The sequence below is a fragment of the Nanorana parkeri genome, unplaced genomic scaffold (genome assembly GCF_000935625.1).
Source record: "Nanorana parkeri isolate BGI_ZX_2015 unplaced genomic scaffold, ASM93562v1 scaffold1544, whole genome shotgun sequence".
Lineage (NCBI taxonomy): Eukaryota > Metazoa > Chordata > Amphibia > Anura > Dicroglossidae > Nanorana > Nanorana parkeri.
In genome coordinates this window covers 31,982-57,451 of record NW_017307812.1, presented here as the reverse complement: position 1 = coordinate 57,451, position 25,470 = coordinate 31,982, and the positions used below count along the sequence as shown (strand labels likewise).

The following is a 25,470-nucleotide window of genomic DNA, read 5'->3' as shown; positions in this document are numbered from 1 at the left end:
TGCAGGCCTAAAATGTGGATTATATAATGGGTAAAAGAAAAAAAGGTCTCGGTCACTAAGGGGTTAAACAATATAAGTAGAGGCTAACCGCCAGTGTGGTATAGTTTGTGCAGCCCCCTGTCACTGTCACTTTAGCTTGACCGCTTGGTCTGCATTTAAAGGAGTAAAATATTAATTCAATAAAGGAATTTATTTAGTACTATCAATACAAGTATAAACCAGGTGCGATTTGTGGACTGGCAACAAGAATGGTGATGGGTCTCAGGGATTAAACATATCAGGAGTGACTGCAGAAACTTGATATGTACTGTTTTCAGGACAAAGGGGAAAATGGAACGTGACTTTACCCTTTAAATAAAGGGTATGAATAAGGTCTGTGCAGATGTCCGCTCCCAGCTGAACTTTCAAGCCCTCAAGTGGCTGTTGTCATAGCTGGTCTAGCAGATGTAAGGCCAGGTTCACACCTGGGCGTTTTACAGCGCTGATCGACGAGCTGTAAAACGATCAAACAGTGAAATGCCATACTTCCCTATGGGCATGGTTCCCACCTGGGCGTATTTCAGACCGTGGAAGCGCGCTGAAAAACGCCCTACGCCCAAACAAGTACAGGAGCTTCTTTGGGGCGTTTTTCTGCGAGTTTCCATTCATATTCCCAATTGTGGCTCTGGGTAAACAAAGCGGTAACCCCGAGCCACACACGGGAATACAGCGTAGCACTTACCTTGTCCGCATTCCGCGCTTTGTCCTTTAGCGGCTGCCGACTTCTGGGTTCCGTCTCTTGCAAGGGGCCGCGTCGCTTGGAAGGGAGCGGAACCGGCGGGAAGTTCTGAAAGTTAGAGAAAATAAAGGGGAAAAAAATCATACCGCCAGTGAAACGCGTGTTTCGCTGAATGGAAAAACGTGCTAAAAAACGTGCCTATGCTACGCCAAGGTGTGAATCCAGGCTAAATCAATGAGTCGGTGCCCTGGGTCAGGTGTATGGTGATCAATGTCTGTTTTTCGTGATAGCCCCTTTAAAAAGAAACTGACGCAAATCAAGAGCTGCAGTTAACATAGAACTCTGTGGGTGGTCTTTACTGACCTACCTTTGAAAATCCATGTTTCCTGGCTGTATGCAATGTGAGTACTTTAAGTCAATGACTGACAACTTGCATATTCGGCAAGTGACGTCGGAGTGAAATCAGAGCTTCTGGTGTAGTTGTTCTAGGTTATTGGCTTATGCTATTAAAACTATTAGAGAAGTAGACCAGCCATGCCACTGGCATTTACAGAAATAGGTCAATTGCAGCCTCTTACGCAAAGTTCCTTTTTAAATGTGATTTTGGAAGTGCTCCTTTTATATAATACCCCAGTAGGTTCTAGACATACCACACCCAGTGATGGCAAAGCATTGTGATTTGTTAGTATTTTAATTTCCTACAAGTAAATATCTATCCAGTACAAAAAGGTTATTTGACCTACTAAATGTTCACTGGATTCTGTATGTCAATATGGTTGTGTTGCATCAGTCAGGCTGTGTTGCCCCTACAGAATAAAAGTGACTTGTTTGAAACTCTTTTCCCAAGGTTTGTATAACCGTCACTATATGGTAGCTTCAGAATGTGCTTTTAGTATCCAGGTGTGAGTGACATAATTCGCTTAAATAGGGTCCAAAAATATGGAGTCAAGGAGATTAATGGTACACTCCAGTCAAACTGCACGGAACGCACTGGATCGCATAAACTAAGCCTCCCGCGTTCTGGGGCGTGGTGGTGCCGTTCGTGTCATTGTCACCCCAGACACTCCTCCCGCCTGCAGTGTGATCGCCCACACTAGAACCTGTGGTACAGCAATACCCTGCATTCTGGTGAAATTGCAAAAAATAGTGCATGCATGCAACGCATTGCATATGGCGTGAACCAGCCCTAGAGGGTGGCCCCAGCTCAATGGCCATGGCGCAGCTTACAGTGCACCTACTAATAGTGCCAAGGTCTGCAGCTTGGAATCATATTGCACTCTGCTTTGAGTCTATTCCATCATTGGAATGCACTTTAGTTCCATCTGGTGTTGTTGGTTCTTCTGCCATTTTGGCTGAGGTTTTTACTGCTGTCATGCAAGACTTTGACCCAATAAGTCCATTATTCTTCGACTCTGACCATAGAGACCACAAGTGTGCTCCTGTGCCTTCTCCCACATTTTCTGTATCTGATATACTTGTGGCTTCTGAACCATGAGCTGTTGGGATTCTGTCTGAGTCTCAGTCGCAACAGTCATTGATTGATGAGCTTGCCCCTGAGTCACAGCCCACTGTTATTACTCACACACTGGCCATATACCTATCAATTTGTTTGCGTTCAAGCTGTGGGTTCAATGAGAAAAGTTGACGCGATTCCTCCATCAACAGTGTCGATTGAGGAATCACCGCTGTTTAAATTGTATTCTGACAGGTGACGCCAGCACCTGTCAGAATATCGGATCAGAGCAGGGCAGCTCATTGGCTGCTGACTCTGATCGTACAAAGATTCTCCAGCCGGCTCCTTAGACTTTAAAGGAGAACTATGGGGTTAAGGCTTTTCCCCATAGTTCTCCTTAGGGTAACGGGAGGACACAAACTAGCGTCCTCCCGTCATTCCGATCTACTGAGCCGACCTGTGACAGTCTCATGGTCACAGGTCGGCTAGAACTATGAGGTGAGTGAAAAGCACTCGCCTCATAGTTCTCCTTTAACACTCCTTTAACACTCTTAACACTGATAATGAACGCACAGGGGGAACCCAACTCGCATAGCTTCAACCTGAAATTGGCAACTACGCACTGTTATTGCTAATATGTATCAAAGTGAAAAGCACTCACCTCATAGTTCTCCTTTTAATGTTACTTTGATAACTTTGTTCACTACAGTTGCATGTTTAAGTACAATTTAAAAAAAAATCATGAATCGTTTTTCTCTTTCTAGGAATTAAGGGAAAGAGTACTACGGGGGAAGTACCGAATTCCCTTCTACATGTCCACAGACTGTGAAAACCTTCTCAAACGGTTTCTGGTGCTAAACCCATCCAAAAGAGGCACTCTAGAGGTACATGATCAAAGTCTGTAATGTATCCTGTTTTAGCTTTGTTTTTGTTTTAGGGCCTGTTCACATGATTTTCAGGTCCTGATCAGCTGCAGATGCGGTGTTATGTGTTTTTGCCGCGTTTTTGATGCGTTCCAGTTGGAGTGGTGCTGTCAGTATGTTCGCTGCAGTGCGTTTTTGATGCGTTTTTCGTTTCCTGACCAGACAAAATGTGACATGCAGTATTTTTTCGTAACCTGAACGGATTGCGAACGTGAGAACTGTAGCCCATAAAACACATAGGGATACATTGGGATGCATTTTTAGTGCAGGAGCGTACCGATCAGGTCAGCACAGAAAACGGACGTCGTGTGAACAGGCCCTTTTAAGGCGCTTGAAACTGAATATTTATTATGGTGACACTAAAGATGTAACATAAGGGGACTAGATAATGCAAACAGTAGCTACAATTCACTTTTAACAATTCCCTGTCTAACTGTAAAGATATAGATTTAAAACTGTATCATTTTTGTTTTAGCGGGGTTTTTTTCGTGAAGCTACTCTTTTAACTAAAATCACAATTTAGGTGATCTTCTTTTTCCTCAATTTTGACACTTTTGTGACCAGAGGCCAAGATTACGAAACCAATATATATTACAAAATTATATAAATATATTATAAATTATATATTTACAGTATGCAGTCAGTTAAAGCCGAGTGTCCCCTATAAGTCTTTCAGTGGCCTCTAAATGCTGTCCACTCGGCTCCACTTGGAACAGGTTGACATAACCAAAACATAAGCCAATTATTAAGCCCTGTGTATTAATACAAATATTGCTTTGCCAGGCTTTGAAGATCTTATGCTTAAGTGATTTTCTCCTTTGCTAATTTGTACGCTACCTCATTTTTGGAGGAAAGGTGTCGTGTGATTTAATAAGCACAGGCTTGAGAGCCGATGTGATATCTTGCTGGTTCATTTAACCTGTGCTGTTCTTCCACTAATTTTCTGTATCCTTCTTCCCCCTTTTTCTTGTTGCTTTTCTGTGTTTTCCATTTTAGCAAATAATGAAGGACAGATGGATCAATGCAGGACATGAAGAGGACGAGCTGAAACCATTTGTTGAGCCAGAGCTTGATATTGCAGACCAGAAACGAATAGGTAATCAATTGTTGTGCCTGCTTATGCAGCGAGGAGTCCGTGTGCTCTGAAGCGGGGACAGTTGCACATGATGTACAGGCACTAATGTCTCAAGTTATTCTTTTTGTATGGTGACTTTAGTCCACCTATTTCAGCCAGTGTTTGCAGTGATGGTGTGTTGGCTTGGATACATTTTTTTTTTTTTTAACATCTGTTCATGGGCACAAAACCCTATTGCTTCCTTTTTGCTTTTTGTATACAGATTTTGTTTTTTCCTGCCCGTGGCTGTCAATACTGCACACCACTGCTGGCAAAAACTATTACTAGTTTTAAGCAATTGGTGTCCAACCAAAACTTTTTTTGTCAGGTTTAGAGCAGAGACGGACAAGAACCTCCTGTTAAGTTTTTGTTGCTCTGTGTCCCACACTAGATAGAATTATTCTCTGCTTGTCCTGGGGGTCACTGACCAAGACTGATATTGCTGGATAATCCAAAATGTTAGTCGCCGTAAGAATAGGCGTAGTGTGGAAATCTTTAAAGGGAGACACCTATTTAACAGCTGTCTAAGGACATTCCCCGCACTTTGTTCCAGAGGAGTAAAAGAAAGTGTCAGGAAATCTCCCAAATAGGACTGGAGCAGAATATATACCGACATGGGTTTTATCACCCCCCCAAAAAAGGAAGCTTTTTGGCCTAGTAATACTTTCTAATGTACACCTTTTGGGAGGAATAATTGATCTAATATAAAATGGAGATGGGCAAATTAATTCTCAAATTGCCTTAAAGCGAAACTCCAGCTCACGTAATGAAGTTTAATTGACGCTCAGTCCTGTGAGTCTAGCCAGTTGGAACACATCATGACACCGACTGGGCTCACATGCAATGAGAAGAGGATGGCCAGTACTGGTTCAAGGAGGAAGTCTGGCACAGCGCTCTAGTGTGGAGAGGGAAAGCGGAGATTTTTAAATGGGAGGGGCGGGTGAGGACTCTAAAAATGGAGTTCTACTGTAAAGTGTATCCACAGCCAATATTTTGGGTAGAGTGCTGAAAGATCAGAACCCCAGTAATTTTTCTCTGTCACATCCCTGCCTGTGAGATTTACACTATTTGTCCCGGTGACAATTGTTGCCAGAGCAGAAATTGAGAGAAAATCGAAAACTTTTATATTGTTGCCAGAACAGAAATAAAACATCTTCCCTTAGGGGGGCACTTGTTAAGGTGACAGCTCAGACATTCACCCTCTGAAATGTAATTCCATTAAAAAGAAATATGACTGCGCCAAAATAGTACAGCAAATATACCACAAAGGTTTAATCAAGCCTCTCAAACGGGTACTATTTACTACTTAAGGGACGGGCAACTCCAGCCCTCCAACTGTTGTTCAACTACAAGTCCCATGAGGCATTGCAAGGCTGACAATTACAGGCATGACTCCTAGAGGCAGAGACATGTTAGGAGCAGTTAAAAGGAATCCCATTTTACTGAATTATAAATGGATTGCAGAAATGGAAGTCAGCATTGCTTTAGTCCAATTCCCAACTGCCTCACCTGGCTGCCGGCCATCTTGCACTGCAGGTTGCTGATTTTTGATCATCGATGTTGGCATGACCTCTTATGATCCATCGCAGTCCACCAAGAATTGGTATAGTTGAGCTGGTTATGCTACTTAAATTAACGACTCTTGTAGTGCAGTTTTAGCTTATGTTGATACAAAAATGAAATATTAATGTAACATTACACTCAGTCTTGGTAGAGATTTCACCTCACTTCCCTTGGAGAAATCCAGTGTAACAACACATTGGAAAGCACTTTGGCAGTATTTTTCACCATTCCCCACTCTGTCCAAAAGAAATAATAAAATATCTTTTGGGTTTAGACATACTATAATATACTATGTTGGGGGTATTGCTGTCACCGTGACTCCATCTGGCTAATAGGAGGAAAATGTATTCATTTTTGGGTTTAGACCTAAATAATCTATAACAATGTTGAACACTAATTGCGACTTCTTGTTTCCCTAATAGACATAATGATAGGAATGGGATATTCAAGGGAGGAAATTCAGGAATCCCTCAGCAAGATGAAATATGATGAAATAACGGCTACCTACCTGTTACTTGGAAGAAAATCCTCTGAGGTAGGGCAAGCTGCTAAATGCAGCCTATAGAGTTCACTCCATATTTAGGTTGTCTGTTCTATAAGCGCAGTGGGATATGTGAACACTTACTGATATATTTTATAACCCACGTAACCACATTTAACACATGCAGTTTTCTTAAGCAAGTAAATGCCCTTCTCAGGCACTTTCCTATTTTTTTTTATTTTTTTTTAATTTTCTTCAATATATTGAGGAAGTGTAATGTTGGATATTTGCCATTTCAGGAAGGAAGTGTTGCATTTGGCTAAAAAGATGAAAGGCAAGCAGAATTAGTGTAAATAAAAAAACAAGTACTTTCATTCTTAATGCGATGCATCTAGTAAAGGCAATAAAGGACCGTAGTCTGGAAAGTTTACCTTCCTGGACAGCACATTTACCTGCAGGGAGTTTTGAGCAGCATTTACTCCAGTAAAGGGAAGTATCCCAGCCCTCTTACTTTTCTTTACATCCCAACAAGACTGGTACAGTACATTTTTTTTTTTTTGAGGCTTCATACTGCATGTATGCCAGTGAAGGGCTTGGATTTCACTACACTGCTATATGCTCCTTTCCACATAATTTTCAAGGTAATTTTTTTGTCCCCCAGTTGGTCACATGACCGCTTTGCCTTTGTTTTTTTTTCCTCCCCCTTTTGTGCAGCAGGGGTGGGAGCATGCACCAGGTGATGTCCTGATCCTGTTCTGCATTACATTGTCTAGCAGCCCTTGCAGGGAGATTTCTGTCTAAACTTACTCTTGCTAGAATAAGAGGAGGAAAGGAGTTGTACATTCTCTGCAGATGTAGCCATTTTTGGCACTTCTACATAGCGAAAATACCTGCATATGACGTAACACTGGCATGCCTCTGCAGCCTGTAATCCTTAGGAGAGAGAGTAACAATGCTGCTGGAATTGAAGCAGTGGCATTGAAGTGTTGTTCGCCTTCTGCAGGTAGTGAGGTCGAGACAAATACTGGCAGAATCAAAAATAAAGGAATTGTGCAAGTAAAGGGAGATTAGCCGGTGCATAAATCTAGAGTTAATCTTTGAACTACTGGGCATTCCTCAGAGAATTTTTTTTTTGCATGGGGAAAATCTTAAATACTTAATATAGATATAATTTTTATAGGTGTATTTTTCTTTGTCATATGCGTAACTCCTTGCAAAATTTAACTTCCACACCAACTGATGTTACATTTTCCCTGTTCTCAGTTGGATGCCAGTGACTCCAGCTCTAGTAGTAACTTGTCACTGGCTAAAGTAAGACCCAGCAGCGATCTCAATAACAGCACTGGACAATCCCCTCACCACAAGGTGCAGAGAAGTATCTCCTCCAGCCAGAAACAGAGACGGTACAGTGACCACGGTGAGTGAACTAAACTATTCTTTCTGCGGTATAGGTTCACCATAACTTTGGGGTGACTGTTTAATGTTCCTCATCCCTCGGCTCCTTAATTTGAATGAATTGCAGCCTTCTGTTACCAGGTACTTTTGGATTGACTGCTTTCTTTAGGAATACCCTGCGGCAAGGAGACCCAGAGCTTGTGTGGATTTGCATTTTGAAGAACTTCCTAGCACTCAGACCATCTGCTGCGGTGCGCTGAATACAGAGTTGAAATGCATGAATGGGAACAGTTAACTAACAAAAGATTTACAATTCTGTCATTCATACATCCCTGCTACACTGCATAATCGGAAAGGTGGCATGATTATGCAAAGCCTTCAGATTTGCCTCATCTTCCTATTGGTTTGAATGACCACATTAGTGAGATCCTTCCTATATTTCTCTTTTTCTGTATGGCTGGCAGATCACCTTCCACTCCTCTTACCAGTGCCTGAAACATGTGTTGAAGGCATTTTGCAATGCCTTACATACATAGATGTTTAGAAATGCTTTTTTTATGTCCATGGCATTAAATCCCTATGCCTGTAAAGGGAAAAAAACATTCCTAATGCCCTCTGGAGCCAGTTGGAGCTTAGGTTGCTGATAGTAATGTGAATTTGCATATTAATTCACTTATAAATTCACCTTGTGATGCATATACCTCATTGTGGGATGCACTTGTCAACTATTAGGTTTTAGAAGTGACCTTCTCGAAGTTTGCTCTGTATCCCAGTGTTTGCAGTAATGTGTAAATCATTTTCACTGCTGTCAGTTTTACCTAAAGCCCAGAGTGTGGAGTCGCTGAGTGCTTTCAGACAGACCCAATAACAGGTGTGTTTTCTATTTCCACAGCTGGCCCCGCCATCCCTGCAGTTACAGTTTACCCGAAACGAAGCCAGACGAGCACCACGGATAACGATCTTAAAGAAGAGACGGTACAGTCTCGGAAGTCAAGTAGTAGCGCAGTCAGTGGGAGGGGAGTGACCCCTCCTAGTCCGATGCTTGGAAACGCGAACAATCCTAATAAAGCGGATATCCCTGACAGAAAGAAGAGCTCGGTTGTCCCCAGTGTAAGTGTGGAAGTAGGTTGGATTCTATTTATTCATTTCTAGAACTTCTTGGAATTAAGTATGATGAATGTCTAGCTGTTGTAATCAGGCAAAGCATTAGCACTTCTAGTAGTGTTTTAAACTTGACACCCCCTTCTGCTCTCTATAAATTTCAATTGGCCCATAACTGATGCGCTACCCCCACTTACCAATAGGAATGTGTGGTAGCCTGGGTAAAGCCAGGAATTGCCTGCGTTTTACCCAATCAGAATGGGCCCAACATTCGGTCAATTTGAGATTACTGAAAACCGCTTCCCTAAGTGGCTTTTTTAAGGAGACATTAAAAAGGAAATGACAATTTTTAAACAAATTTTAAAGCCAATTTCCACCTTTTGCGGAGGTATTTTTAAACAAAAAATCATATGCTAGCAATGTAAATGGTGTACATGAAGCAGGCATATGCAGTTGCTGTATATGTTCAAATAAACTTCCTTTTTTTGGTTAGCTTTCCTCTGTCTTCATCTTTTGAAATGGTGGCCTATGTGCTCTATGGGTCCAAATTGAACAATGTACTCTAGCTGTAAGGCTACCCGAGTTCAACCATAGGACAAGGATGCCAATCGCATCCCCTGATAAGTAGATGAGCACTGGAAGCAGCGTGTAAAAAATCTACATTAAATGGCCAAAAGTACATGGGAGTATAAATTGAGTTCAGGTATTCCTAGTAACGAGCACTTTTAATCATTTAGGAAATTTCCTTTAATAGCCTTTCCTACTTTACCTAGGTCAACAGTACAATAACTTTAATGAATACCTAAATAAATGAATACGCTTCCATTGAAGTTAAAATTTAATCTTGCATAGAACAGTGTACTGTAGGGCTGCAACAACTAATCAATTTTATAATCGATAATGAGAGTAGTTGGTAATGGTTCTCATTATCGATTAGTTGGAGGGGAGAGGGAGATTTTTGTTTAATGCAACTAATCGATTAATTAAAGGAATAATCGGGCAACTAATCGATTATGAAAATAATCATTAGCTGCAGCCCTAGTGTACTGCCACTGCAAAAGTCAACTTTAATTTCTGATCCTAGGCTGTTATATGCTGTTACATTTGTGTATCGCGTGTATATCATTGTACATTTTGTTTTTCCTACAGCTTAACTTATCACACCAAATATTTTTCTAGTGTTTAGGTTTACTGGTCCTTTTAGGCCCCATTGGTGGTGAATGGATTATTTGTCACAGTGTGCCAAAATCTTGTGCTTTTTACGTGACCCTTCTTGCTGTGGGAAAACTGTGCAGTGTTATGGAACTGACATTTAAACAGGATTAGATTGTGTTGCTGCCAAGAAATGCCCCTGGTAGAAAGTGTAAATGTTAAGGGTCACCGTCTAGGTCACATCACAAGATGAAGGTGCAGGAAAAAAGATGTGTATGAAAGTGTACGATTTGTACACAAAACTCCAATGTATTTTTTCTGTTTCCCATCAGAGTAATTCTACATCCGGGGGAATGACCCGTCGGAATACTTATGTTTGCAGCGAGCGTGCTTCAACCGACCGACACTCTGTTATCCAAAACGGCAAGGAGAACAGGTATAAAATATAAATTGGGCTGTTCTGGAATATCACGTGCATGATCTATGTGAGGCTTTGCAATGGTAAAACATATTTAAGTGTTTAGATTCTTTGCTGGTATTCCTATGTTATCCTAAGGTTGTGTTGATTATTTAATGGCAAATTGTATTGTTTTATCCTGCTTAATGTCTTCTGGCATCCCGTGATGGTATTAAATCTGCTGCTACAATACTACATGCCCATGTCATAGTTGTTACAGGTAGAAACTATATTGTAGTTTGGAATCCACCAGAACTGGTTTTATTTTCTAATATCTGATTGGGCTGGAAATGCTGATATATAGATGGATATTATAAAGAGCGTACAGCCGCCTCTCTGCAATAGTAAGGTTATAGAAGAGTGGATATTTATTATTATTATTATTATTATTATTATTATACAGGATTTATATATCGCCAACAGTTTGCACAGTGATTTATAATATAAGGAAGACATTACAATCGCAATACAATTCAAGACAAAATGGTAAAGAGGGCCCTGCTCGTGAGGGCTTACAATCAACAGGAACAGCATGGGTCACTTTAAATAGGACCTTCTTGTAAATCTTTTTAATCCATGATTCCACATTCTAGTGCATTCTCCATTTGAATATACAGATAGCTCACAGAGTGGAGATACAATTAGCTGAGCTGTTATGGCGTAAGTGGGAAAAGCTCCTTTGCCAGGGTCTTAGAAATTAACAATGAGGATGCATTTAGCTGCTACGCAGCGTGTATTATACCCCCTTCGTTCCAGAAAATAGTTTCCCACATATCCTGCAACGGGGAGCTCTGCTTTGAAAGAAGGGGTGTAATACACTCTGCAAAGCATCCTCGTTGTTTCTGGGACAGAAGGGGTTTGTTTTTGTGTTGTCACTGAGGTTTTTTTTTTTTTTTTAGGCCCTACAGTCTCCTTAAATGCCCCCCTCCCAATTCCAGCAACAGCCTTTTTACGTAGTGTTATGTAGGTCAGTACGTGTTGTGGCGCTGGAGCGGAAACTTGCATAATGTTGCTTGACGCGGCACAGAGATGTCAGTGAATCGAAGCAGGCAGGCCGTCTCACTGCCTGTGGCCATGGGCTGACAGTGTTAGTTCTCAGCTTTAGAAAGGCAAAGTGGTTTAAAGGAGGACACCCTCTCCTTCAATCCTTATTCATTGCTAGCATCTCAGGGAGCTAAGGAAGTTCTACACACGACTTTTACCCCTGGATGGATAAGCTAGAAGATGGAGAATGCCTTGGAGAGTGTGCTGTATGTACGTTTTAAAAAAATGATGTTTAACAGCATAGCCTATATCTCGATGGCTGTCCTGGAAGATTCCTGGAAACAGAGTTATCAGGTAATCAACTCATGTTTTTTTTTCTTAATCTGTAGAATATTCTGCTCTTTATAATGTGAGCCTGTTTTATTGGTCCATTATACTGTTCTGTCTGCCCAAACCTATTCCCCCTTCCCCATCGCAGCCTGACAGGAATTTTCGCTTATGCAACTAGTCCTGCCTCAGTATGCGCCATATCCTCCATCTTTGCTCGGCTGCGGCATCCGAAATCTATGTCCATGTCAGCCTCCAGGCATTCGGAGATGTTACCGCCAATTGCCAGTGAAGCAGATAACTTCGAGCCTGTGTAAGAAAAGAACATGCATATAACCCAATAAACCAAATCTACCCCTCCCCATTCAGAAAGTAATGTCAAACTAACCTGTACCTCACGGTCCCTTGGTGTTGGTCTGTCTCCCAGTTGTAATACAAAGACCAGGTATTGTATTGCTTGCTGGGTCATTATATATATATATATATTTGTGTCTTCCTTTCTTGTACCTAAAGGTGTTTTTAAATGTTGTTCATAGCAACAGTGTCATCTGTGGACTCCTAAAAATGATCTCTCTCTTCCTGCCATTACAGCATAATTTGTTTGTGGACAATAAGAGCTCTACCCAAAGTTGTTAAAGTTCATCTGAAGCCAAACCTTTTTTTCTTTTTTGGATGGTGTAGGGAAGGGTCAAAACTAGGGATGCACCGATATATCGGCCGAAAATGACTTCAGGGAAGAGAGAAACTGTCACAGGCGGCCGGGTGCTGCGGGAGGAGAGCGCTGTGATCGGCCGGCATCTCTTCTCCCCGCACCGCTCAGCCTCCTGTCACAGATCGGCAGAGCAGTATGTGGGTGGAGACGACCAGCGCTGTCACAGGAGGCTGGTCTCCTGTCCCGCACTGCTCGCTCAGCCTCCTGTGACATCTGTCAGAAAGGAGAGTGAGGTACAAGTTTAAAAATGTTTATTTCGGTGCACTTCTAGTTAAAACCCCTGTTACTGTATGTGTACCCACTGGGAAGATTCACCCACACGTTTTGTCCTTTTGGCCAATGTCACTGGACTGAAAGTAAAGGGGAAATTGTGAGTCTTCACCAGAACATGAAGAGAGGAGAAATCTTCCTATAGGGACCTCTAATTCTTGTGACGAATGTCTAAGATGTGATTTCCTGTGCTTAGAAGAGATTTACTCTTTTTGTGATATCTGTTGGAAAAGCAGTGAAAAGACATCTCTCCAATGAGACCTAAAAAGCAAAAAACACCTGACAAGGATTTTAACTCTTTCTAATGCTTTAAAAAAAATAAAAATAAAGGCTTTAGATTTACCTTTAGTTATGGAGTTTACAATTGGCAGCTTGCATGTACAATTATACTTGCCTAAGCAATTGCGGACGTCTGGTGCAGCGAAGTCCCTGAAATGTTCTCCTGCAATCTCAGCTTTTGCTTCTGCTGCCTGCTTTGCTGGCAAGGTCAGTGGGGCAGTACCTAAAGCTGGCCATACACCTATAGATTTACTGCAGATTTTCTATGGTAAGATAGAAAAAGTGGAATGGATTCCTCCATCTGCGCTAAACTGTGTGCATGGAGGAATCTTCCGCTGGGCCAAGCTTCAGTAACTTGGTAGTCGGCCCCGCTGGCTCTCAAGACACCTGAACAATGCCGGCATCCAATCAGATTGTCCTCAAAAGAAGTTGTGCAACATTCCAATCAGCTGACCTAAAACATGATGATGAAATCTTTTACACTGTGAACCAAGGACTTCATCTAATCTTTGGGAGTCGCTTACCCTTTTTATATCTTCCAAGCCTTCCCACCATTGTCTGCCTGCGTAGAGTAGTAACCTCACTCCGTTGCAGTCTGCTTGTGCTTTGACTAACAGGAGGGAGTTGATGCATGTTAACGGAGCCTGGAAGTTTGGTATTTAACATTCAGCTTTATGGCCTGGCGCACACGCACACACCTCACATAGACATCACATGATCAGTCATAAGTGAATACATTTCGTTTTGATAAATCCAAGTTTAAGCTGCCAAACGGTTTCCACTAATGTCTGTACTTGAGTTCTGAAGTCTGCACAGCCATGGCCATTACTAGGTACTGCTAGTTTTTTTTTCATTTTCTGAAAAATTAATCTGGGGAAATAGGAAAAACAACCAGCTACTTCGATTGGGGGATCCTTTTTTTTCTGGAATTCTCAAAAGCAATGATTAGGCAATGTAAGGTTCAGTCAACCAAAATTCCACCTGTAAATGAAATACCACATACGATGTAGGGACCTCAAGACAAATTATGCTGTTTTTAATGACAGGTTCATTTTAAATTGCTGTTACTTATAATGTGTGTTATAATGCAGTGCGGTAAGTCTTAACACTGCAGCGTCGTGTACTAAATTCTCCTGATACTGTGATATGTGACTGTGTACATAACCTTTGTGGTTCTTGTGAAATTCCAGCCTGCATTCAGTTGTCTTCCATTATCTTCCATTGGCTTTCACCTGTTTTACTTCTAAAGCATCTGATGTTTCTCTCCATTACTCCTCCCTGATCTCAAAGGCTCTCCCTGTTAAGGCTGCATTCACATCTATGGTAACATTCTAGTACGAGATACACACATGGCTTTGGTGTTTGAGCCAGAGTGACATTTAAAATTCCAAATAAAATTACGTAAATCCCATCATGAAATACAGCTTTGTAGCAAGGGTATAAAACCATGTACCTAGATGTGTATGAACCCCTGTGAGCAATAAGCCTGAAAAACTTACATTTACAAAACAACACTGCTAATAACATTCATAAATGTGTACGGAAAGTTCCTTGGGATCCTTAACGCTTAATGGAATGCAGTGTCCAGAGATGAGTAATTTCCATTAGAGTTTTGGTGTATAAAACCTGAAAAGGTTTGTGAACAAGACCAACATCTAATAGTCTTTTCCTATTGTAGTTAGAGAACTAATATCCCCATGTTCCTTTAAAACTTAGTAGCAACCTATAATTAAATGAATACTACCTGACCGCCACAATAATATATTCACCTTTGGACAACCAAGTCGTGCCTTGCCGATCGTGGATGGGCAGGAAATGTGAGGCGGGGAGGAGGTGCGGCGCGTGGAGCGTGGATGCGAGCGGGTCTGGCAGCGTCGAGCGTGAGGTGGGGAGGAGGTGAGGCGCACAGCGTGTGGAGCTGTGAACAGTGCCAACTGATCGGAATTCGATTAATCGATTATTGAAAAAGTTGACAACTTTTCCAATAATCGATTATAATCGATTATGTCGATTAGTTGTTGCAGCCCTAGCAGGGACTTAAATCCAGAGATCTCGCTGTTGGAGCCTCTAAAAGGTCTTGGACTTTGGTGGGCAATTCAGTCCAATGACATCAACCAAATAAAATTAAATGTCTGATTTTGGGGTACTAGAGCATTCATGGGCCTAAATACTTTTGGGTGAATGGCTTCCTCATCCGTGGTGTGACCCCAAAATGTGCACCTGTGTTACTGCTGCCTTTTTTATTGATCATTTGGCAATCGTACACAAGAAGGTGGAAGTTTTCAAAATGTTTTTAAATGGCTAAATAACTGGATCAAATCTAGATGTGTTATACTCGCCTTCACGTCTGCTTTAGTCAGTGTACCATCATTATTGGTTTTGTTACGTCCAATCTTAAGATCGTATTGAAGCACCAACAACACATCCCTATAAACAGTGCTCATTAGGTGGTTTGTGATATGAAATGCTTTAAGAGAGCTATGGCCCAACCTTTTGTGGCCATTGTTCTCTTTAGGGACACAGGAGGACATTTTAATATGTCCTGTGACACAAAACTCTGAATATAGCAGGCTATTGCCTGCCATTTGCTGACAGCGCAGAGCCACACTGCACTCAGGAGAGATTGCGACAATTTTGTCAGGATCCAGCCGCCCCCTGATTGACAGTTGGCTCTGCCTCCCCCGTCCATCCCTCCAATGAGCACTGGAGGAACGAAGAGGGGAGGGGGGAATCCCTGCGGGGAGTGGTGACTGACCGTCACCAGTCTGCATAGAGAGGATTGTCAACTCGGCGGAATGTGATCGCTCAGTTCTCGATCTATAAAGCCGACATGCGACAACTTCAGTGTCGCACGTCGGCTTTAATTATGGGGATGAGTGCATTTGAGTCTCCCCATAATTCTCATTTAAACACGTGATAAGTTCATGGATCTTTTCCATAAACATTTATGAATGTCATAGTGTGGTATGAACATACATTTTAATGAGTTTATTGCGCTTAAGAGCCAAACCGCACTTTTTCTGTAGACCATATGCAGCAAAGACTTTAATCATGTTTGTCCTCACAGCACAATGCCTGATCAGAGGACATCAGTCGCATCAACGCACAGCATAACAAGCACCACTACTCCAGACCGCATGCGATTCCCCAGAGGAACCGCCAGCCGAAGCACTTTCCATGGCCAGCTCCGCGAGCGGCGCACTGCTACCTACAACGGACCACCCGCCTCGCCCAGTTTATCCCACGAAGCCACACCTCTGTCACAGACTCGAAGTAGAGGCTCCACCAATCTATTTAGTAAATTAACTTCAAAATTAACAAGAAGGTAAGTTGCTTTGGTGGTTTGAGGAATGTTCCTTCCCTCGTCACACACTGCGTGCCATCACTCACTAAAGAGAACCTTGGGTCGTGGAGTCCTAACTTCTTCTGTTATATTTTTTTTTTTTGTAACTGTATATTTTTGTGCCATATTATATGGTTACATTCTTCTTTGTATTTTCTTTCCGTTGATTCGACTTTTGTTTTTGTAAATACGTCAACACATCCCAAAGGCTTAAAGAGCAGCTTAAATTAGAGAAATCTGCTTTATTGTATATTGCAGAATCAGTCCGCTGTTTCCGAGTGTTTTTTTGCGCTACGGTTCCCAACGTAAACCTTTTAGACTTTATGTAACGTTGTGGGACTTGTGCAAGAAAGACCGTCGGAACGGGCCACTAAAAAGTTTGTGGGGTTTTTTTTGCCTTTTCAACACTATTGTGGTCCAGAGTGAGGATGGCAAACGACCTCACCAATAGCTTTAAAGAACTCTGTAGTGTGTAGTTCTGGTGTGTAGTTGTTGAGTGAGTAGATAGTAGGATATGGGTTCTGTGGGGTGGATTTATTAAAAAAAGAAATCCTAAAATGCTAAAGAAACGGGTTCATGTTGCCCATTGGATCCCGATCAAGCTATTTTATTATAGTTTTAGGCACTTTATCTTTTTTTTTCCCCTCCGTTTTCAATAAATCTTGCCCTTGTGTGAATCCTACCTGAGGTTTAAAAATCAGCTACACTTAACAAGCAGTAAATGTGGGTTGGTTAGATCCTGTGCTTCACTTGATCCTTTTGTCAGCAACACTTACTCCTTCTACTTATTGCTCCTGCCCTTCGCCTTTGTGGCTATCGGTGTTTTTTGTTTTGCTGGTAAAGCCTAGGGTTTCTAGCTTTCCATTCAACTCTGCACTAATGATAGTTGTGGGTCCATCCCTGTGTTTCTACATTGCGGGAAGTACCGGAACACGTTCAAATTCCATCTAAAGCCAAACGTTTAGTTTTGAATAGAGGGGAAATCTTCCAATGTTGACAGTTGTCCCAGTGACCACAAAGAGGGTATTCTTCACTTTGGAGAGATTTCCTCACTTCCTTGTTGTGTCTGAAGGCAAATCTCCTGAATGGGACGTAGATGACAAAAAAAACCTGAACAACTTAATGGGTTTTAACCAAGGCTGCACCGATGCTGGTTTTCCGGTATGGAGTACAAGTACCGATTTTAAAAAAACAAACAATTTGGTACTCGATAAGAAAATACAGATACCGGAAGTCCTATTAAGGAAGCCAGGCAGCGTGTAATGACTCGCCACTCGGCTTCCTGATTAGCATGGGAGCAGTCTCCATGCTTCCTCGTCACCAGGTGATGAAGCATGGAGCCTGCTTTCTGGCCAATCAGGAAGCCGGACGCCGTGTAATGACTCGTTGCCCGGCTTCCTGATTGGCCGGAAAGCCCGCTTCATGCTCCCTCATCACCATAACATAGTGAAAGTGTTCTGTAGTCCGGGGAGAGTATAGGTGTCCATTCACAAGATTTCAGTCGGGATCAACCAGCAATTTTTTTAACTTAATGATCAGCTATAGCCAAACACTTTCAATGGTATGTTTGACAGCAAATAAGAAGTTCACTGTTGGAGCTTTCATTCTCTAAACTGCAGTTCTGTCATGGACTGTGCAGTGATAAGCTCCGACCCCAGTCCCATTATAGAGGTGGACTCCACACAATTTTTATAATTTTAGCTTTGTATGATTGTTGGCAAGTTGATTTGCACCCCAGCTTTATTCATCTTTCAAGGATCCCAGTGGCAAGACCTCTCACCAGAATATCCTGTTTTGCCCATCTGCCATTTGATTTCTCTCTTGTGGTTTACCTGTAATCTCATTTTCTGTGACGCTGTTGGCGCAATAGGCCAAATGTAAATGTATAGAAAAGGCAACAAGTGGAAAACGTATTGTTCACAACATTCTTTTTAGCTTTCTTCAGACCGTGCAGTCTTCCAGTGGTACGCACATGCTTTCAGGCGCATAGAATTTCTGACACTCAAAGATGCACTAAAACATATGTGGACACATGACCATTACACCTACTATATTGCCAAAAGTATGTGGTCACCCCTCTTAATTGTGTTCAGGTGTTTCAATAAGGAGTACTGTTAATGCATGTCTAAAAAAATACATTTTAGAGAATTATGTGCTTCCAACCTACCTTGTAACAGTCTGGGCAATGTCCCTTTTTTGTTCTAGCATGGCTGTGCACAAGGTTGGGTCTATATAGATATGGTTTGACAAGTTTGGTGTCGAACTCGACTGACCTGCAAAAGGCCATAACCTCCAACCTACTGAAGACCTTTAGCATCATGAGTCAAGTCTTCTATTTCTGTCCTCCAGAAATGCCTTTTTGGCTAAATGGGAACAAATTTCCAACAGGCACACTGTAAACTGTTGTGGAAAACTTCCCAAAAAGGTGGAGTTGTAGCCGTAAATAGCCATGCTAATCGGCATGATCTTTAGAATGAGATGCCTAATAAGCTTATATAGGAGTGATGCTCGCATGTACACAAACATTTGGCTATGTAGTGTACTGCTGCATCTGAACAGCTCAATTATGTGCAGAAATGAAAGCATGTGCTAATGCTAGTAAATTAAACAAATCTGTGAATGAGAATGTGTGTATGGAGGCTCCTTTTATTATAGGCAGCAGATAAATGTGGCACTGGCTGCTCATTGTCTGTATTTTAAGTGACGACTGGGGTTTCTGCTAAGTGCAGAGAGCTGACATTGCTGATTTACCCAAGTTCCCTTCTGCTGTTTACATAGTATACTTCTTTGATTGAGAGATATATATAGTTATATATCTATATCTCTATTTTTCTATATCAATTTTGTGTGTGTGTGTATGTGTATATATATATACTGTCTATATATATATATATATATATATAGAGATATAGATATATATATATATATAGAGATATAGATATCTCTATCTCTATCTCTCTCTCTCTCTCTATATATATATATTTATATCCCCATTTATGTTACTGCTTGTTAAGCGTACTGCAGTGAATGTGTATGTATCAGTGCAATATTAAACCAGCTGCCTTCTATTTCCTTCCAATCTGGACCAGGGATGAAAGCACAGCCTGCTAAACCATTGAGACACTGTAAAGTATCTATGTACTGTTCCTTCTCTTTTCTTTTTTAGTCTAGTGCTTTGCTAGCGTAAAACCTGTTATATTAGTCTGTACGATCAATGTATTTAGGTTCAGCTTTTGCGATGTCTTGGAGAGCAAAACAGCGCAAAGGTCTTGTCCTATTTGTTCCATACTAGCCTTTCCATATTGTGTTCACTATGTTAGTGTAAATTCTCGAACTTAGAACTCCTAGATCTTGGGTCATTGGCACAAATGTATTTTGTATCTTGAACACTAAGGCTACCTCCAAGTTTGACATGCTAGTGTAATCTGGTATTGCACACATGTTTTGTTAAAAGTTTACTAATATCTTGTCTTTAATAAACAAGAACATTCAGACTGAAAAGGGTATTTTCACTTTAAATGAAAAATGGTCTCCAGCTTCATACCATGTTGTGTGATAGATATGTCCCTCCTCTGACATTCCCTTTAAAGCAGAAATTCTTTCCTCACCATACTGGCACCAATATAATGGGAGAAATTTAGTGTTCACACCAGTGCACTGCAGTAACGTGGTAAAAGGCGCTACTTGACAGCACATTACTGCAATGCACTGTTATGAACAGGTCCTAAAGCTTCCTTTTAACAAACACAGATTTCAACCAAAAGGCATGAAATATAGTGCAGTGCCATTCATTTGAAATGGCACCGCACACTCGTGTAGTAGCACACCATGTTGTACCATATTTTCTTTTTTTAAAGTGTTGTGTGAATGTAATAGCGTTGTGACAGCATACTAGTGGGAACAAGCCCAAATTTTATTCTTATTTGTTCGTCGAAGGACACAGGATCAGTAGAATCAGGAACCATGAGTTATACTGCCACCTTTAGGAGGAAAACAAGCCATTGGCCAGCCAAGTAAAACCCCTCTCACTTCCATAATGCTTCAGTTTTTTACTTGTGTCCTAGGGGGGTGGACATATTTTTTTTTCTAGACCCTTTTACTTTAATCAAGACTATTTTCTTCAATCAAGATTCTTAATTAAGTTGCTAAACTAGTACTCATTATGCAGTAAATATATAAATGCTGCATCAATCCGAATTCAGTTGAACACCAACACAGTAATGACATACATCACTTGTCAGGGAGGAACCAGTTGCTTTGCATGCCATTGTCAATGCCTTTGTACAAGGTGTTGATCGAGTAGTTGAACCTGTAAAACCTCCAGTGACTCCATGGAATCTCAACCTGGTTCTCTTGGCTCTTGAAAGACTGCTTTTTGAACCTATTAGAGATACCTCCTTGCCTACTCTAATTTATAAAGTAGCCATATTCTTTGCCGTCACCTCTACTAGATGAGGGTCCTAGTTGGCAGCCTCGTCCTGTCCAGACCCTCCTTCCTAAGGTGGTTTCTGCTTTCCTCAACCTGGAAATTGTTCTTCCATCTCTCTTTCTGGTCTGGTTAGAGCTGCTTGTGTCTACTCCGCTACGTCTTCCCTCCTGGTGGCTCTTTTGTTAGGTCTCCCAGCTTAAGGTTAAGGTTCCACCTTTTCCTGCCAAGGCACACTTTGAGATCTGTGAGTGCTACCTGGGCTTTTAGGCATCAAGCTTCTGTTTTTCAGATTTGCAAGGCTGCCGCCTGGTCTCCTGTTCATATATTCTCTGTTTTACCAGGTGAATGTTGAGGCAGATGCAAACTTTGGTCATAATTTCCGGCAGGCAGCTCTTAAAGCTGCAGCCTAACCCAGTGTCTTTTTACTGTTTTACATTTTTCTCTTGAGCTCTTATGTTGCCCTCACTTGAACTGCTTTGGGACAACCCAGTGTGTCTGATTCTACTGATCTGTGTCCCTTGATGAAAGATTAAGTAAATATCGGATGCTCCCATCTTATCTGTATGGGATATCCCCGTATACTGGAGAGTGATTGGTAATGTCAGACCAACGCTTGAACATCTTCTCACACATGCCATTTCCAGATTAGACATTAGAATGTTTCACTTAGCAGTTATGTTGCACGCTTATCTTTGCATACACAGCCACATGGTTATCCAGAAGAGTTGTTGTAATCCATGTTAATTGTCCTTTTTTGTTTTGCTACCTTAAGTTGTCAGAATAGGTTGGGTCAGTCCATTTAGGTATATTTTAGATCACCATATAGATGAACAAGACATAATACCAGTTTTCAACTGCATTACTTCTATAAAATCTGAGCCTTGTGGGGGCAAAAGGGTATCCTGGCAGGAGGGACTCCTGCGCTGCTACACAGAGTATGTAAAAGTCAATTAAAGTAGAAAACCTCTTTGAAGGGGTGTGATCTTTTATTCTTGCAACAAATGGATTTTTAGTTAATTGGTTGCTCTGGACCAAAACCGGTTTCCTATACCATTCTCCCAATATTTGCCATTTTCCGACTACTTTTGAGGTCTCTTTGGACTTTAACTTTCTTTTCCCAGGGGGGATACTCCCTTTTGTGGAAAAATAGCTGAACTTCTTTTTTTTTCTTTTTTTTTATGTGACGCTAAAGTCCAAGAAGCACTGGGGCTGAAATGAAAGGCAGAATTGGGGTTACTGGTTTATTTTGACCCTGAAGATACTTAAACTACTATTATTCCTTTAACCCATAAAGTGACCAGTTGCTAAAAGACCCATTTGTTGCTGCCTGTGACTTGTGCAAATTGGGGTTTCCCGATTGATCAATTTTAATACTCATAGAGATGACTTTATCAAAACTGTAGCAGATGGAATCTGGAGCAGTTTTCATAGTTACATATAGTTACATAGTATTTGAGGTTGAATAAAGACATTAGTTGAATAAAGATTGGTTCCCTGGCAACCAATCAGCATACACCTTTCATTTTCAAACCTTAACTGAACAAACTCAAGGGAGAAGCTGATTGGTTGTTATGGACATCTGCTCCAGATTTGTAAGCACCAGTTTTGATAAATATGCCCAGTTATAAAATGTAGGCCTTAATGTACCTCCAACAGCTTTGCGTCCCTGCTTTGTCTCATTGCTGAGTAGTTCGGATCAAACTTATGGTAATATTGGAGCTTGCCTGCTCCCTTTCCAGTTGGTCCACCACTATGATGGAACTGTTTACCAGCCAAGGGGAATGGGTGGGACAGGCAAGACTTAACATTGGTAGAGAGAAAAGAAGCTCTGCCTGAGCAGAAACTTTTGGCATTCGGGAGGAGTGGGGTTCTAAAAGCTGCTTGCAGGTATACGTCTACACCTCATTCCTGTTATCAGGTTTTTGGATTTTTTTACATGCTGGCCACTTTAAGACAAGAAAATAAGCTGCCTCTTTCACAATGAACGTCAATAAACAGACCAAAACTAGTCCAAATTGTTAAAAAGCCTTTTGAAAATGTTATTTTACATTTCCAGGTCTCACACAGTATAAATGTATTTTTTTTTTTTATATAGCCCTTGAACAAAATCTGGCGTGTATTTGATTGGTTTCAATATGTATCTAAATTTTAAGAAGTATTAAAGGTGACCTGTCTTGTACGCACAGGAAGTGATTGTAGGGGACAGGTCTGCTTAAAACATTCTGTGAGTGTGTAACTGTTGAGAAAACTACTAACATTTACTTTTTTTCTTTATTTTTTTTAACCTTTAGTGTTTGTTGTTAATTACAACTTGTCTCTAGCAATACTAGATTACTTCTGTTAACATCAATGCAAAAATGTTATTTTGTATATACTGATGACCTCAATCTCCTGACAGGAAAAACAAAAAAACATGTTCTCAGGGCCTAATAGTTTAATCCTTATTTAGACCCTTTTCTCCAGTGCGCGGCCTGACAACTGGCAGGTCCAGAAGTTGTCGCATAGAAGCCTCTTTTCCTGCTGCTACACTTTAAATTAACCGTCTCGATTTAAGCTGTCTGTTAAAAAGAAAAAGATTTTGACTTAATTACGTAACTTCCATCCTGACTTGCTTGTAACAAAGTTTAATAAAACTTTCAGAAATATCCTGTTTGTGTCAAATAACTTAGTTTTTTTTTTTTTAGAAAAATAAGTGTAAATGTTTATTTCCACAATGTACTTTAGTTATGCAGATTTCTAGGAAGACCATTTATTTTTTTCTATGCCTATTGTGCAATAAAGGAGCCCATCGGGGCCTGCTGTGTTTGTGAAATGACCCTGCTGCATAAAAGAGAACGCCTGACATTTTTTTGATTACCCTTCCAGTGGGCCTACCTCCGCACTGCAAGGATTAAGTGCTTGAGTTTTAGGTCACAGGAGGATATGAGTATAATATACCATCCTGTGTCCCTACAGAAAACTATGGCAAAAAAAGGAAGGCCCATAGTTCTCTTTTAAGCTTTGTCATCAACGGAAGCACTTGATCTCTGGCCATTAAAATGATCTTTTGGCTCCTAGATGAGACTGACTTGCCTGGCTTTTGAATTCTGCTTTCATTTCATCTCCTTCAACTGAAAATATAAAGTTTCTAAAAATGTTGACACTAAAGCAAGACCACAAAATTAAAAGCGTTGGTTATAAATTCTATGTATAGTCTTTCCCCATTCTGCTTGTATATGCTTCTAAGACTCATCCCTGGCACCCTGTCATAAACATTCAGATTTCCTGACAGTTTTGCTTGTCTGTTAAAAAGCATTTCAAGTTGACCGATAATCCCACCCTAGTCATTTAAAATGCCAAATCCCAACAAAACGCATGAAATATTTACCTGTACTGGGCAGCTGTCCACGTGACTAAAGCCTAGTTATTGGTTACATGATCTTTGCTGAAGAGAAGAATCAGATTTTTGGTAGATTGCTAGTTATTAAATCTTCTCCTTCAACTGATGCCACTTTCTAGATTTTTGATCATGTGTCCAGCTCCCATTGGATTTTGGAGCCGTAGTTTCTATAGCCAAAGTATTTCATGCCTTCTGTTTGGCTTTCCTGGGTTCCAGGTTTGGCAGTGTATGTAGGTAATGGTAATTATGTCTGCTTGAGACATTTCCATAATTGATTTATGGAATGTTCACACGGATGCCACATTCCGTATAGTTGTCAAACCTATATGACCACAGTGTTATTTTGAACTGTGCTAGTACAGGCCGTAATACAGGTAGGTAATGTGGTAATATTCCGACATTTTGCCTCTTATTAAAATCTGACAATGGAGAAAAGTGCAATTGTTCTGTCACACAGTTTGCCATTCTCCTCGCTGTTTACAAAACAGTCTGGATTCATTTTGATGGCAGAGTGTGATACGAATTTAGCAATTTGCATGATTTTTGCGCATGAAGCCATTTGGCTCAATACATTTTCTGCCCCGGATGTCACGAAGAGTCTGAAGTGGGGAATATGCATTGAATGCACAATTTTCACTCCAGTTTGCATTTAAAGGCTTTTATTTTTTCCCCATTTAATTATCCAAGTTTAAAGTTAGGACATTTCTTTATTTTTTAATTCAGGTTTCCAACATTTTGAGCCAATGATATCACTGTAGAAATCTGAATACACTAAAAAAAACTAAAACACTGCAAGGGGCCTTTTGCTTATAAATCAGAACGCATGGGAGGACTGAGTGAAGAGATTTTGTTGCCAGAGTTTAAACTTTAAACCGTGCACACTGATATATTGTTGATGTGTCTCAGTGAGTATAAGCTATCCAGTTTAAACAACTGATCACCGAAGAAGGAACAAAACCGGTTTTGTGCAACCTAAGCACTGGGGGGCATCATGGCAAAATGGAGTAAACTCTGGTATCTTAAAACATACAACAGAAAGTTACTACATGTGTAGGTAGACAAACACCCTATTCAACCAGAAATGCGTTCTTAGGGGGAAATTCTGTCCTATTCGCTTGCAGTAATTGTCCGATCTTGGTCTAAAAGCTTGCTGTACTTGAATATTTTTTGTTTTGTTTTATATAGCAGTAGCAGACATAGTAAAGCTGATATATTGTTAATCTGTTAACATTTGCCAGCATTTACCCCTGCAGCCCCGAATTATATAATTTTTCCTTTGATGAATCAGCTCTGAACTCTCCACCTTTTATCAGTCTTTGAAAATATTTTTCTTCTAACACCAAAAACTCATGCTCAATTACTACATGCAACTTTATACTAATATCTGTTT

At 40.9% G+C, this 25,470-nt stretch overlaps 1 protein-coding gene across 5 annotated transcripts in view; it reads left to right on the top strand.

The window, feature by feature from the left end:
* The window catches only part of MARK3 (microtubule affinity regulating kinase 3), a 96,519-nt gene that overhangs the window by 64,002 nt on the left and 7,047 nt on the right, over positions 1 to 25,470 (top strand). For 4 of the 5 annotated variants that reach the window (XM_018570514.1, XM_018570512.1, XM_018570513.1 and 1 more), the window contains exons 9-15: positions 2,936 to 3,055; positions 4,091 to 4,190; positions 6,194 to 6,306; positions 7,516 to 7,669; positions 8,540 to 8,757; positions 10,233 to 10,336; positions 15,997 to 16,254. In XM_018570514.1, coding sequence (XP_018426016.1) covers positions 2,936 to 3,055; positions 4,091 to 4,190; positions 6,194 to 6,306; positions 7,516 to 7,669; positions 8,540 to 8,757; positions 10,233 to 10,336; positions 15,997 to 16,254 — 1,067 coding nt within the window. Of the gene's footprint in view, positions 1 to 2,935; positions 3,056 to 4,090; positions 4,191 to 6,193; positions 6,307 to 7,515; positions 7,670 to 8,539; positions 8,758 to 10,232; positions 10,337 to 11,849; positions 11,982 to 15,996; positions 16,255 to 25,470 lie in introns of all 5 variants that reach the window. The other variant, XM_018570510.1, reaches the window with a different exon arrangement.